Source organism: Corythoichthys intestinalis, chromosome 6 (assembly GCF_030265065.1).
Source record: "Corythoichthys intestinalis isolate RoL2023-P3 chromosome 6, ASM3026506v1, whole genome shotgun sequence".
Lineage (NCBI taxonomy): Eukaryota > Metazoa > Chordata > Actinopteri > Syngnathiformes > Syngnathidae > Corythoichthys > Corythoichthys intestinalis.
Window position 1 is genome coordinate 7,641,465 of NC_080400.1, and position 14,326 is coordinate 7,655,790.

The 14,326-nt window shown below is 40.2% G+C and overlaps 1 protein-coding gene across 1 annotated transcript in view; it reads left to right on the top strand.

Moving 5' to 3' along the window:
* Positions 1-11,891: 11,891 nt before the first annotated feature.
* LOC130917826 (progesterone receptor-like) overlaps positions 11,892-14,326 on the top strand; it is a 30,943-nt gene continuing 28,508 nt past the window's right edge. Inside the window, exon 1 of the mRNA XM_057839554.1 lies at positions 11,892-12,712. Coding sequence (XP_057695537.1) covers positions 11,970-12,712 — 743 coding nt within the window. The 5' untranslated portion in view covers positions 11,892-11,969. The remainder of the gene's footprint in view (positions 12,713-14,326) is intronic.

Genomic DNA, 14,326 nt, shown 5'->3' on the forward strand with positions numbered 1-14,326 from the left:
TTTTTTCCACATTCTGTCTCTCATGGTTGAGGTTTACCAATGTTGACAATTACAGGCTTCTAATATTTTCAAGTGTGAGAACTCTCACAATTAGTGGTTGACTAAATACTTATTTGCCCCACTGTATACAGTAGCCCTTAATCAAAAAGGGCTTCACAGGAGGACAGTTGACAAACAATTACAACATCCACTGATCTGGACCTCCAAAAGAGCGAAGAAACCCCCCAGAACACCAACAGTAGAAAAAAGGAATTCTAGCAAGGTTCACAAAAGTTCTAGGATGCAAGCAGTGCAAGGCAAATTGTCAATATCATAGTCAACCACACGAGGACGCTGTTGGGCTTGCCACTTGACTTCTACATAGGCTTGCTCAATCAAAATATATTGTTTCCTTAAGGATGTTAAAAAGGTATGGCTGTGTACATTATTATGATACTCATCAGTCAGTTTGACAATGTCTCCCCCTAAAGGGATTATTGCAATTAATAGACAAATTCAGTATAGCACTGACAAGAAATGTAAATCTCTTGCTTTCTGAATTTAAATGTAAACATGTAGGGTGAACATCCATCAACATCTCTACACTGGGTGACTTACAGGAAGCAATAAATTGGCTGTCCTACTAAATATAAAGTTTTAAAATGATTTCGTGGTTTGTGGGCCCCAAAGATTTCACATGTGCATTCAACGAACTCTTCGGAATATACAGTATAATTAAGCATTTTTTTCTTTTTTCTGAAATTCAAAACCAATACAGCTATGCTAGCAATAATATCTAATATCTAAGTGAATTCCCATTTACATTTTCTTAAATTTCAAAGTTACAACAAATAATGCTTTTTGCTGTTGATTTTCACGTTGAAAATGAAATGAACCTCAGTTCATGTTTTTGTTTTCATGTCTACATTCTTATTTTGCTGTCATATCCTTGCATCACATGCTATTTTACTTAAAATGTGAAGTAAATGTGTTATCTGCATCAGTCCACGTTACCTGTAGGCCAGTTACTGTATACTTCCTCATACCAAGTGCGAGTCAACCTTCTACTGAGCAAACCAGTTTCTCCTCTCATGAGACAGAAGGCTTGCAGTTTAAAAAGATTGAATAAAGCCTGTAAATTGGGGCCAAACCAGTCCAAAATCTAATCTAAAACAACACTTTGCCTTTAGTCAGCGTATGAAAATAGGGCACCGTGTGTCTTAACCTTCTCCGAACCCAGTAGACTTAAGGCTGAGTTGTGCTTCTGTGGCGGACCTGCGCCGTCAAGGCAGACCCGATTTATGACCCTCCGCCGTAGTCTGCCATGCACCTAAAAAAAATCTTGACTTGTGCGACGTCAACGCGTGGTGACGTCGCGCAAATGGACTGTGATTGGTCCGCTCACTGTTTTTTCCGGTTTAGCGTGAATTCACCGCCATTTTTTTAAACATTGTTTTGCTAAATGCAAAAATGGACAAAACCGACAGGAGTATCATCAAAGAGCAAGTACGACAACTTCTATAATGTCTCGTTAAGACACTATAAAGATTGCCATATGGAAAGGTCAGCGTTTGCATAAAAAAATGGAAGGACCACCGAGACAAGTATGTGTGTGTTCGGAAGCGAATGGCCACCCGAAGCGGTGACACTGTCGGCCAAAAACTGCCAGCTTGCTGGTCTCCACCTGATACTAGAAGTCTCTGTGCGGCATCAACAGTCGGACAGACCACCTCCGAAACCGTCTTCTGCGTCGCCTGCGCCTCAACAAAAGAAAACTAGAGGAAGTTGGCAAGTCCCCCAAAACCGTACAAACACAACGCCACAACCCTCTAGTTGCTTGGCGGTGAATTACAGAGCAACACGTTCCCTTGCCGCAGAATCGAGTGGTCATTAACACCGTAGTCACTTCGCCGTCACCGCAACGCAGAAGCATAACTCAGGCTTTACTCACCGAGCCCCTGGGGTTCCATCGAAGCCAGATTAAGAACCACTACTGTAGTGGAATGTGAATGAATCACAAAGCACAGTTCATTTGTGTTTCAAGTTTAAGTTCCATACATTTGCATTCCATCGTGAAAAACGGTTTATTGTCCAACTTTTTTTTTCATACAATTTGTATTCAACTTTTAAATACAAATTATTTTAATCAGACCGTTAGTCTAGTGCAGGTTTTAACCGATAACATTTTGACTTGTCTTGAAAAAATACAATTTCACTTATGTCTATAATTTAATAGTCATGAATTACAAATGTTTTTCTTGTTAGATAAGTAGATTATCATAAGGGCGACCGGTGCCAGAGTTTGGTGAGCATTGCCGGCAGTAAGTCGGATTAGTTCCCAGTGAGGGTTGGACTCCGCCAAGGTTACCCTTCTTCACTAATTTTGTTCATAACCATTATTCACATAATTTCTAGGCGCAGATGAAGCGTTGAGGTGGTCCAGTTTGGCGGCCTTAGCATTGCATCCCTGCTTTTTGCAGATGAGGTGGTCCTGTTGGCTTCATCAAGCCGTGATCTCCAACTCTCTCTGGAGCGGTTCGCAGCCGAGTATGAAGCGGTTGGGATGAAGATTAGCACCTCCAAATCCGAGAACATGGTCCTCAGTTGGAAAATGGTGGCGTGTTGTTCACGAGTGAGGGTAGCAGGGAGCGGGAGATCGGCAGGCGGATCAGTGGAGTGTCTGCAGTAATGCGGATTCTGTAACGGTCCATTGTGGTGAAGAAGGAGCTGGTCCAAAAGGCGAAGCTCTTAATTTACCAGTCGATCTGCGTTCCTAACCTCACATGGTCACGTGCTGTGGGTCGTTACCGAAAGAACAAGATCCAGGTTTCAAGCGGCTGAAATGAGTTTCCTCCCTGGGGTGTCCGGGTTCTCCCTTAGATATGGGGTGAGAAGCTCGGTCATCCGGGAGGGACACAGGGTTGAGCCACTACTCCTCCACGTTTAGAGGAGCCAGCTGAGGTGGCTCAGGCATCTAGTTCACATGCTTCCTGGATGCCTCCTGGAGAGGTTTTCCGGGCATGTCCCATCGGCAGAAGGCCCTGGGGACGACCCAGGACACGCTGGAGAGATTATGGCTACGTTCATACCGCAGGTCTTAATGCACAACTCCGATTTTTTTGTCATATCTGTTTTTTGGCATGCCCGTTCAGACTGCCATTGTCCATTGAGACCATTCAAGTATTACGCATGTGCACTAATTCGCAGTCCGACACGCGCTGGGCAAGAAGACCCGCGTGCGCAGAAGCATTAAAACAAATGACTACACATTCTGTCTGTCGTCCGTTATTCCAGGGCGATGATATTTTGTTTTCCAAAAAGAGGACAAAAATAACAGACATACAGTGGGGCAAATAAGTATTTAGTCAACCACGAATTGAGCAGGTTCTCCCACTTGAAAATATTAGAGAGGCCTGTAATTGTCAACATGGTTAAACCTCAACCATGAGAGACAGAAAGTGGGGGAAAAAAACAGAAAATCACATAGTTTGATTTTTAAAGAATTTATTTGCAAATCATGGTGGAAAATAAGTATTTGGCCTATACCAAAAGTTCATCTCAATACTTTGTTATGTACCCTTTGTTGGCAATAACGGAGGCCAAACGTTTTCTGTAACTCTTCACAAGCTTTTCACACACTGTTGCTGGTATGTTGGCCCATTCCTCCATGCAGATCTCCTCTAGAGCAGTGATGTTTTGGGGCTGTCGTTGGGCAACACAGACTTTCAACTTCCTCCACAGATTTTCTATGGGGTTGAGACCTGGAGACTGGCTAGGCCACTCCAGGACCTTGAAATTCTTCTAACGAAGCCACTCATTTGTTGCCCTGGCTGTGTGCTTGGGATCATTGTCATGCTGAAAGACCCAGCCACATCTCATCTTCAATGCCCTTGCTGATGGAAGGAGATTTTCACTCAAAATCTCTTGATACATAGCCCCATTCATTCTTTCTTTTACACAGATCAGTCATCCTGGTCCCTTTGCAGAAAAACAGCCTCAAAGCATGATGTTTCCACCCCCATGCTTCACAGAGGGTATGGTGCTTTTCAGTATTCTTTTTCCTCCAAACAAGAGAACCTGTGTTTCTACCAAAAAGTTCTATTTTTGTTTCATCTGACCATAACACATTCTCCCAGTCTTCTTCTGGACCATCCAAATGCTCTCTAGCGAACCGCAGACGGGCCTGGACGTGTACTTTCTTCAGCAGGGGGACACGTCTGGCAGTGCAGGATTTGAGTCCCTGGCGGCGCATTGTGTTACTGATAGTAGCCTTTGTTATTGTGGTCCCAGCTCTCTGTAGTCATTCACTAGGTCCCCCTGTGTGGTTCTGGGATTTTTGCTCACCGTTCTTGTTATCATTTTGATGCCCACGGGGTGGGGAGGGAGTTGAAAGTCCGTATTGCCCAATGACAGCCCCAAAACATCACTGCTCTAGAGGAGATCTGCATGGAGGAATGGGCCAACATACCAGCAACAGTGTGTGAAAAGCTTGGGAAGAGTTACAGAAAACATTTGGCCTCCGTTATTGCCAACAAAGGGTACATAACAAAGTATTGAGATGAACTTTTGGTATAGACCAAATACTTATTTTCCACCATGATTTGCAAATGGGCGGCACGGTGGCTGAGTGGTTAGCACATCTGCCTCACAGTTCTGAGATGAAGGGTTCAATCCCGGGCTTCGGCCTTCCTGTGTGGAGTTTGCATGTTCTCCCCGTGCCTGCGTGGGTTTCCTCCGGGAACTCCGGTTTCCTCCCACATCCCAAAAACATGCATGGTAGGCTGATTGAACACTCTAAATTGTCCGTAGGTATGAGTGTGTGCGTGAATGGTTGTATGTCTCCTTGTGCCCTGCGATTGGCTGGCAACCAGTTCAGGGTGTCCCCTGCCTACTGCCCGTAGTTTGCTGGGATAGGCTCCAGCACCTCCGCGACCCTCGTGAGGAAAAGCGGCATGGAAAATGAATGAATGATTTGCAAATAAATTCTTTAAAAATCAAACAATGTGATTTTCAGTTGTTTTTTTTTTCCACATTCTGTCTCTCATGGTTGAGGTTTACCCATGTCGACAGTTACAGGCCTCTCTAATATTTTCAAGTGGGAGAACTTGCACAATTAGTGGTTGACTAAATACTTTTTTGCCCCACTGTAAATAATCCCCGTTTAGGCTTATATTCAAAGTTTCTGTGGATCGATAGCATGCACGCACTGTCCGTGCATGTCACACACACATACACTCTGACTCTCAGGTGTGTAAGCAATCTTGAAATATTGCTCATATAGAGCAGAGAGAAAACGGTCATTCTCAGGCTTATCCTCAACCCATTTTCATTTATTTTTTTATGACTGTTGCCAAGCCAGCCCTTCCCCAAAAGCCGCGTTCAAGGCAAGCTAGGCGCTAACACACAACTGCACCGCTACCGTAGCGCACAGTCTTTCTCGCTCTTTGACGACGTAATTGCTGCATGAATTCCGATTTGGGAGACTTGCCAGTTTAGGCCACCGCGACGTTCTGGAAAAATGTGGCCCAGATCAGATTTAAACCGCATACTAAAGTGACCCAAATCGGCTTTGAAATGGCCCACTTCTATGCGACTTGTCCCATTCAGACAATCAAGTTTATGCCTCACTCGAGTCGGAAAAACACGAAAAAATGGGATTTGTGCATTAAGACCTGCAATATGAACGTAGCCTATGTCTCCTGGCCAGGGGTGAAAGAGGGCCAGAACGGTCAGGAACGCAGTTTCGGTATAAGATTCAGGGCCAGAACGCAGTTCCGGTACACTGTGCTTTGATTCCAAAAATATGACGGCAACCGTCAATACGCTATGTTTAAAAAAAAAAAAAAAATCCTAAACTGCCACACATGCATTTCATCTCCAAGAAGAAAAACATTTACCAAGATCAGATTTACATACACAAGTGTTAACAACAAGCATAATAAATGGCTTGTGTAGCGTAATCCGTTTTCACCGATATTTATTTTTTATTTTATTCCACGGACGGCATGGAGGTTTCCCCAGCTGCTGCAGTTATCTGAGTCTGACAATGATGAGTCACGTCAAAGTGCGAATGCACGCGGCAAAGCAAAACGCCTGGACTCATTTATCTGTTCAATTGGCTGACATACTGACATGTGATCAGCAGAGATAGTTAGTTCTGATTGCTTCAAATCTTCAAAATATATTCCATTTCACTCTGCATACAATAAGTCTTTTGTACTTATTTTTCTGAATTTATGTTCCTTATATCTTCATCATTAAAATAAAAAAAAATAAATAAAAAAGCAAAAGTAAATGTTTACATTAACTTCAATTTTAATATACATCCTATCTTCATAAGTAGTTGAAATTGAGATTTGGCATTTAGTATGTGAGGAAATGAGGGAAAATAAAAATTAGGAGATGGAGGTTGGGGTTATTGCTGTTTTTGTTTTATTTTGCAAATCTTAAAAAAAATACAATTTTGAACGAAAATCAGTTTTTGTATGTGTTATAGAAATAACTGTGCCAAAACAGTTGTCTTTGCATTTCAGTAGTTTTAGGAGGTTTGACCCCCACAAAAAATGAAAATAAATAAATAAATAAACAAAATTTCTAGCTCCGTGGCGACCTTCACGTCGGGGAGTTCCGGCAAGAAATTCTAGCCACTTTCACCCCTGCTCCTGGCTGGTTTGGGAATGCCTTGGGATCCCGCCAGAGGAGCTGGTTGATGTGGCTAGGGAGAGGCAAGTCTGGGCTTCCCTGCTAAAGCTACTGCCCGTGCGACCCGACCCTGGATTAAGCGGTAGATAATATATGGATGGATAAGTAAATAACTTTTAATTTGGATGTAAATGGTGTGAAAAGAAATGACAATAATCCTAAAATTTGACCTTAAAGCTGAAATTGACAATTTGTGTGCAAGTAAATATTTGAAGCAACTTTATTTCAAATCAAAGCTTAATTCTAGTCCAAGTCAAAACTGCTAATTTGACTTTTCTGATTGTAAATCTGGGCCACTGTTACGCTGATATAAACATGACAGTGTTATCGTACAGTCAAAAAGTAGGACACGACATGAGAACTCTCCTTACTGATAGCTCCGTGGCTATGACGCAGGAGATAGGGCCAAGGCCTAAGTGCACATCAGCACCAAACCCAACAGCAACATCCCACAACATCACTCAGAAATCAAACAAGAAACAAACAAAAGAAATACTTGTGTTTTCCATTGAGAAATAGCTTTCATGCACAAATTACCACAACGATTGTTTTTTTTTTGTTTTTTTTTACTGTTACAGGGCAACTCATTCGCATGTAATGAGTTAAAAACTTTGAAGAAAAAAAATCTTTAGAGCGTTACTTGGGCTGTAACCAGAGTGCATTTCAGTTTTTATTCATTTCAATTCCATTAATTTAGCTTTTATTGACATTGTATTAATTTATCAAATAAAATACAATAATGACTAAAAATAAAAATAAAAATGTTTGCGAATATTTAACCCTCTGATGCATTAATTATGAAATCTTTGGTCAAGAATTTTTTCCAATATGTTTTTATTCTTCTTGGAACATGAAAATAATGTTCAATTTCTCATTTATTTATTTATTTATTTTTTCTATTATAGGGAATCTCTGACTTAAAGACTTGTAGGCTCTAATAAGCCAAAATTGTTCTCTTTTACTAAAATATAATATTAGAAAAACATAAAATATTGCCATTCATTTAAAAATCTATAATACTTAGTACATGTTTGGACCTAAGGAGGGCGCCATGTTTTTATACCAGCAATGGACGCTCAGGGTGATGACCAAATATAAGACAGTGTTTTTTTTTATTGAAATAAGACAGAAAGAGTGGAGGTCGTCTTATATTCGAGGTCTAGACATTATACCCATTCACGACGCTAGATGGCGCCAGATATCATTGAAGCGATGTTCTGTCATGACAGCTCTTAGCTATTCTCAAGTTTAACCAGTTTGCATTATTTTATTGCAATGTTTTTCCTTATTCAGATTTGTTTAAAGGCTACAGTTAGTTAGATTTCACTTTGGTGGTTAATGCAGTTATTGCAATTTTTTTGTTTTATCACAATAGATTGGTTTATTTACATTTAAAAACCAGAAGCCATTCATTTACGAATGTGATTGCACTTTAGTTGACATATTTACATGTTCAGATATTAATATTCCAATGAGGCAAAATAACATGCTTTTTCTCTCAAATATATTGTTATAATCATTTGTTTCCTATATACTGTAATTATTTTCTGTATAAAAAATAATTTGGTGTTCAAAAAGTCTTTTTTCAAACTTGAGTCTTGAAAAAGAGGGGGTCATCTTATAATCAGCGCCGTCTTATATTCGGGCCAATACGGTACTACCAGTTACTGCAATTCCTTCTAAACGGCGAGACGTCCAGCACATGCGTTCATCGTTTAAAAGCGGCGAGCACTTACTATTTGTGTTTTTAATGAGTTTTTTATTACCTTTTCATTGCCTCAAAATACTTTTTGCATGTGTTTGCCTCTCATGCTTTAAGCATTGTGTTTTCTTGTGGTAGCATTAAAGCAGATTGTTAGTCTGTTGACCAGATTTGTCACGTAGCAATTTTAAACCACCCTTATTTGATATTACTATGTTTAAGTATTTTTTTTAAAGCATCTTTAGTATGTTCTGTCTGTATGCTTCTAAACAAAACAAGCTGAAAGCGCACGGTAGTACTTTGGGTGTCGAATTCACCGCTTGTAGGACGTTTTGTTTTGGCAGAACACATTTTTTCCCCCCCTCCCTCTCGTCTCGTCTTTCCTGTTCATTTTCCTTTTGCTACACTTTTTGTGAACTATCGACAGTGCTGTCATGCTCATTAATGTTCCTGTGGGGTTCAAATTGAAAGCGTCGAATGTCGCTAGAGTCATACACTGGAAGCCCTGCAGCGTAACCTAGTGATGTCACAGCCCTGCGACTTCAACAACAGTGGTGACCTACTAGTTAAACTAATTTTACAATTTGTATAAAAACGAAAACATTAAGAGGGGTTTCAATATCAAATTATTTTAACTCATAACGTTTATCTTTTAGGAACTACATGTCTTTCTATCCGTGAATCCCTTTATGTTACAGGCATGCCCGATCCAGGGACTCCAGGCACCTGCACACTCAATATAAAATGTGATCTCTTTTATGCTTTGATAAACAATTCAACAATTTTGGGGAAATTTCTACACGTTCAACACTACAGGCACAATGCATGGGCCTGAAAAAAAACAAAACAATGAAACTTATAGTTGTGACTACCACACCTAAGCACCAATGTCTCTGTTGTTGTCTGGCAGCCACTTTTCATCACTGTTGTCACGACAGTCATCAGTGAACTGAAGCTGAATGGAATTTCCTGGGATATTCTGTAAACTGCCTAATTTGTTGCTGCTTCTGAAGTCTACAGAATAAGATAAAATGCAAATAGTAAATCAAACTACAGCTAAGATAAAATGCATATGGCGGAAAACACTCAGGTGGCTTGAAGTTCTGCTCTGAGACCCCCAATTTGGCCAAATTTCAAAATTGTCCGATATGCATGTATGATACATCATTGGAAAGCTTAAAATCTCAATTTTTGGGGGGGAAGAAAAATTTTGAACAAGAGGACATTTAAAAAAATAAATAAAAAATTAAAACAGCAAAACCCTACCTGGAGGTGAGAGCACGCGAGAGCAGAATTACAGACACCGTTACTTTAACGAGATATTATCGCGTACTTACCTTATTTCGATCCAAAAACTCCACTTAGCATGTATCACTGAGTGTCAAGACACAGCTGTGAATGGCTACAGCTGGATTTTATGGGTGAAACATGGTAATATAACAAGGGTCGTGATGCAGAAATCACAGACATCAAGGAGTGGTCGAGATTTTCTTTTTCATATATTTACCCTTTTAAACGGTTTTTTTTTTTTTTCATTTTTCTTCATTTGGATCAATTATTTATCATTTAACATATCGGAGAAAATGCTACAGTAACAAAAAAATACAATTTAGCGATAGTTATGTGGTAGATATACGTGACTTTTTTACAGACACCATTTTTTTTCATTGTGACATAATTTGTTTAAAAGTTTAAAATATGCAAGTGAATAATTTTTTAAAGTCGTTTTTTTTTTTTTTTTTAAACGAAATATTAGACATCAATTAATGATTCTAAGCCAAAAATGACAGTCGTTTTGAATAATAAATATAATTAATTACCAACGTTTTATGACTGGGTTGAAAAAAAAAGCGGTTGCGCGACGTCTGTAAACCGGGGTTTCCAGGGTAAAGCGGACAAATTAAAAATAGTTTTGGGGCATATTGCGCCATTAATCTGCTATGGCAGCATATAGACTTATTGTATTATTATACACAAAAGTTGTTTTGGCTTAAAATACAACCGTTTATTTTAAAGAGGGGTGCAAGAGCAGAAACTGCTTTTTCAGCCTTGTCTGTGTTTTCTGCCATATAGTAATGCAAACTAAAGCTAATCTGCACAAACATGTATATTGGGAACTGCTTATGAATGACAATCACATACTAACTTTGAACTAAAACAGTCATAATAAGAGTGGCACAATTATGTAACATGTTCAAAAATATACTGGGGGTTGCATGATGTTCACTTCATTGGACTCATATTTAATCATAGATTTATATGTATTATACACAAAGATTTGATATTTCAAACATATTATTTTTCTGTAGATCATAGATTTCAAAACTCTATTGACCTGACACTTCGTCATTCTTTGCGTCACGCCTTACCATAGGGGGCTGAGCTTCTTTTAGTAATAGTCATTTGGAGACGGCACACACTCATGTCCAAGCCGTATTTAAGCTTGGATTTTTGAAGAAGTACGAATGCTGTACCGCACACAAACAGGATGGATTGTCATAGGAGTGATTTATTCGAGGATTCAAGGTAATAATTATATTTTCCGTACCATGCATACATTTTTAAACATTGTGAAAAAAATCAATGCGAGAAAATCAGCCACTACTGCATTGGCATCATAGTTCGCCATATTTATGTAAAATAAAAGCTAACTGCACGGTTTCTTTGCTTTTAACCAAGAATCGAGACTGTTATATGTCCATATCTATGAAGAATTTGGGGATTTAAGCATTTATTTACAAGAATTTTCACCAGAAAAGCCCTGTTTACGTCAGGCGGCCGCTAGCCTCATTCGCTAAAAGAGTAGCATTGTACTTTGACATATTTACGTTAAATAAACGCTCACTGCACAGTTTCTTTGCTTTTAACCAAGAATCGAAACAGTTATACATCCATATCTATGTAGAATTCGGGAATTTAAACATTTATTCACAAGAATTTTCACCAGAAAAGCTATGTTTACATCAGGTGGCCATTAGCCTCATTCATTACAACTATACAACTGTATAATGACAGTAAAGGCCTATTCTATTCTATAATAAGTTATGATTGCATATAGAATTTGTTAATAATCTATTTATTAATTATTTATAATTGATTCTGCATGTTTTCCTCAAGTATTAATTTTCTGGTATGAAAAAAGGAAAAACAGGAAAAACAAAAAGGCTTTTTTTTCCTCATAGCATTTGAAAGTTAAAGTTTGTATATCGTTACACTACTATATAGGTGAAATACTTTTTTTTTCAAATCTTAAAACTTGTGACCTACTTTTTTTTTAAGGAAAAAATCAGTTCAGTTTAATCAGTTAATTTAAGGGCGTAGGTTCAGTCTCAATATTGGGAGGGACGATATATCAGCATATCAGCATGTACACCTTTTGCTGGGGACGGGACATTAATAAGGGTGAATGGGGGTCAGGGTTACAGTTCTCACGTTGTTTGATGTAGCGTCATAGTTCGTTTCCAGTCAGTCGGATGGGGGAGACATTAGAAGGCGGGGAGGGTGCCAATCAAGGGAACCTCCCCTTAGCCCTCAAGTCCTCACTCTCCGTCCTACTGAGAGGCGCAAAGGATTTACGCACGGCAAGATGGAGAAAGTCCACGGCAGGATGCTCGAATCCGTGGGCGACATAATCGATTTCAACAATATGAAACTCCCCGACGAGGACTACACAGGCGCCGGGCAGGATTGCCAAGAAAGCGACGGTTCGGTGTTCCGAGACTGCGCCAACCTGTCGGACGGTCCTCAAGAAGAGCAACAGGGGGCGGCTCCGTACGAGCGTGGAAGTGACATTTTAAAGTGGGAGCACTTCGTCAAAGACAACGCGGTCGGTTCCAGCCTGTCGTCCAAGTTCATTAAAGACGAGCAGGAGGCGTCGGTCATCATGGACGCTCCGTGTCCAGCTTTTGACGCCCTGGACAGTTGCTCCCAAGTCGTCCAAAAGCAGCCGCACTTCGGCTTCGGAGAGCCGGAGTGCGCGCGCTTCGCTCCGGTGGGTCCTCGCCCGGCGCAGGAGGCTTCGCCGAACTTCCTGGTGCATATGAGCCCCGCGGAGCAGATGGGTCATGGGCAGCCAAGGGTCGAGGCCCGCGGGTCCACCTTAGCCGGGAAGGGCGCCGCCTACCACCTGGACGCCAGTGCACCGTCACCGGTTCATCTGGCCGTGTACAAGAGCGAGGTGGGCCGCTGGCAGGTACCTGCCGCTGCGCCCGGAGAGGCGCAGTTCTGGTGCCAACCGGCCGGGGTGACGGAGGACCCGTTCGGCTATAACGGGATGCACAGCCAGGCTGTCGTCGCGCGGAACCAGACGACCTTTAACGCCTTTGCGGGGTTTGTAAAGTTCACGTCTTTTTCATTTTGGGTGGGTCTGGAGCAGAGGTGGGTAGGGTAGGCAAAAATTCTACTCAAGTAAGCGTAGCGTTACTTCAAAAATAATATTACTTAAGTAAAAGCAGTCATCCAAAAAATGTTCTCAAGTACAAGTAAAAAAAGTATTTGGTGAAAAGAATACTAATGTAATGAGTAACATTGTGAGTAACTGCTTACAAATGAGTTTGATTTTTTTTTTTCCCCAACACAGTTATTTATATGAACTGTTGTTACAGTTATACTGTATAGCAGGGGTCCCCAAACTTTTTCCTGTGAGGGCCACATAACTTTTCCCTTCTCTGATGAGGGGCCAGGATCAGTTTGTAACAGAAAAGGTGTGACGATTGCAGGAGTGCCTAAATGTAAAAATGTATTGTTTTTCAGAAAGCCACAATCAAACAACCCTTTCTGGATTCTTCACAGAACAAAAGTAAATAAAATAAAATAAATATAATATAATATAATATAATAGGTAATAACCAAATAACCCTCTCTGGGTTCTTCACAGAAAAAAGCCAGGAAAAAAATAACACTATTGGAAAAAAAAAAAAAAAAAAATATATATATATATATATATATATATATTTTTTTTTTTTTTTTTGGTTTGGTTTAAAAAAATATATATATTATTTTTTTTTGTTCAGGTGGCCAGACCAAATGTGGCCGCGGGCCGTAGTTTGGGGACCACTGCTGTATAGTAACGAGTGTTGTTAATCTTACTTTAAAAAAGTAATTAAAACGGTTACAAATTACTTCTCCCAAAAATTAATTGCGTTAGTAACTCAGTTACCTGAATGTAAGAGTAATTAGTTACTTGGCAAAGTAACTGGTGATAATTTTCATGTTTTTTTTTCTCCCAAAAAAAAAAACAAAAAAAAAACAACCACAACAACAAAAAAACAGTGTGAAGTTTAAAGGGTTTTTTGGGACAACTGGCCCTAGCCCAATTCTTTAAACTTAACTAGACACAGGGTTATTGCGGATATTGCAATAACTAGATAGTAACTAGAGCTGTCCCGACTAGTCAACATAGTCAATGTCATCGATGACGTAAATCCGTCAACGAGCACAACATCCCGTCGACGGTTAATGAAAGGCTAAAAAATATATGCGTGGAAAGTTCAGAATGTCGGACGTTCTGTCTGCAAGTGGGGAAAGCGGCACAAAGCCAAAAAAGTGCACCAGAGTGTCCAAAACATTGACTTATTTCAAAGAAACAAAGGAGGGTACACTCTTGTGTCCTGTCTCTTCAATGCCAAGCTTGGCTGCATGTCGGCCGTGAATAAACACCTAAAGCGCCGTCACCCAGTTGGTAAGTCCATCTAACTAACTAACAACATGTTTTATTGAAGTTGCTAAGCCTGTCACGATATGCAATGAGTCCATTTATCGCACGGCAAATAAAAATGAGGGCGGTAATATTCACGGCTTTTATCGCTGCGTGCGTGCCTGCGTGCATACTACATTGGTGCGTGCATGCATATGAGACTCCAGTTCCTTTCTCTAATCAACACGTTGTAGAATTAACGTTCAGACATACAAAATAAGAAAACACATCTATATTAAACACTGTAA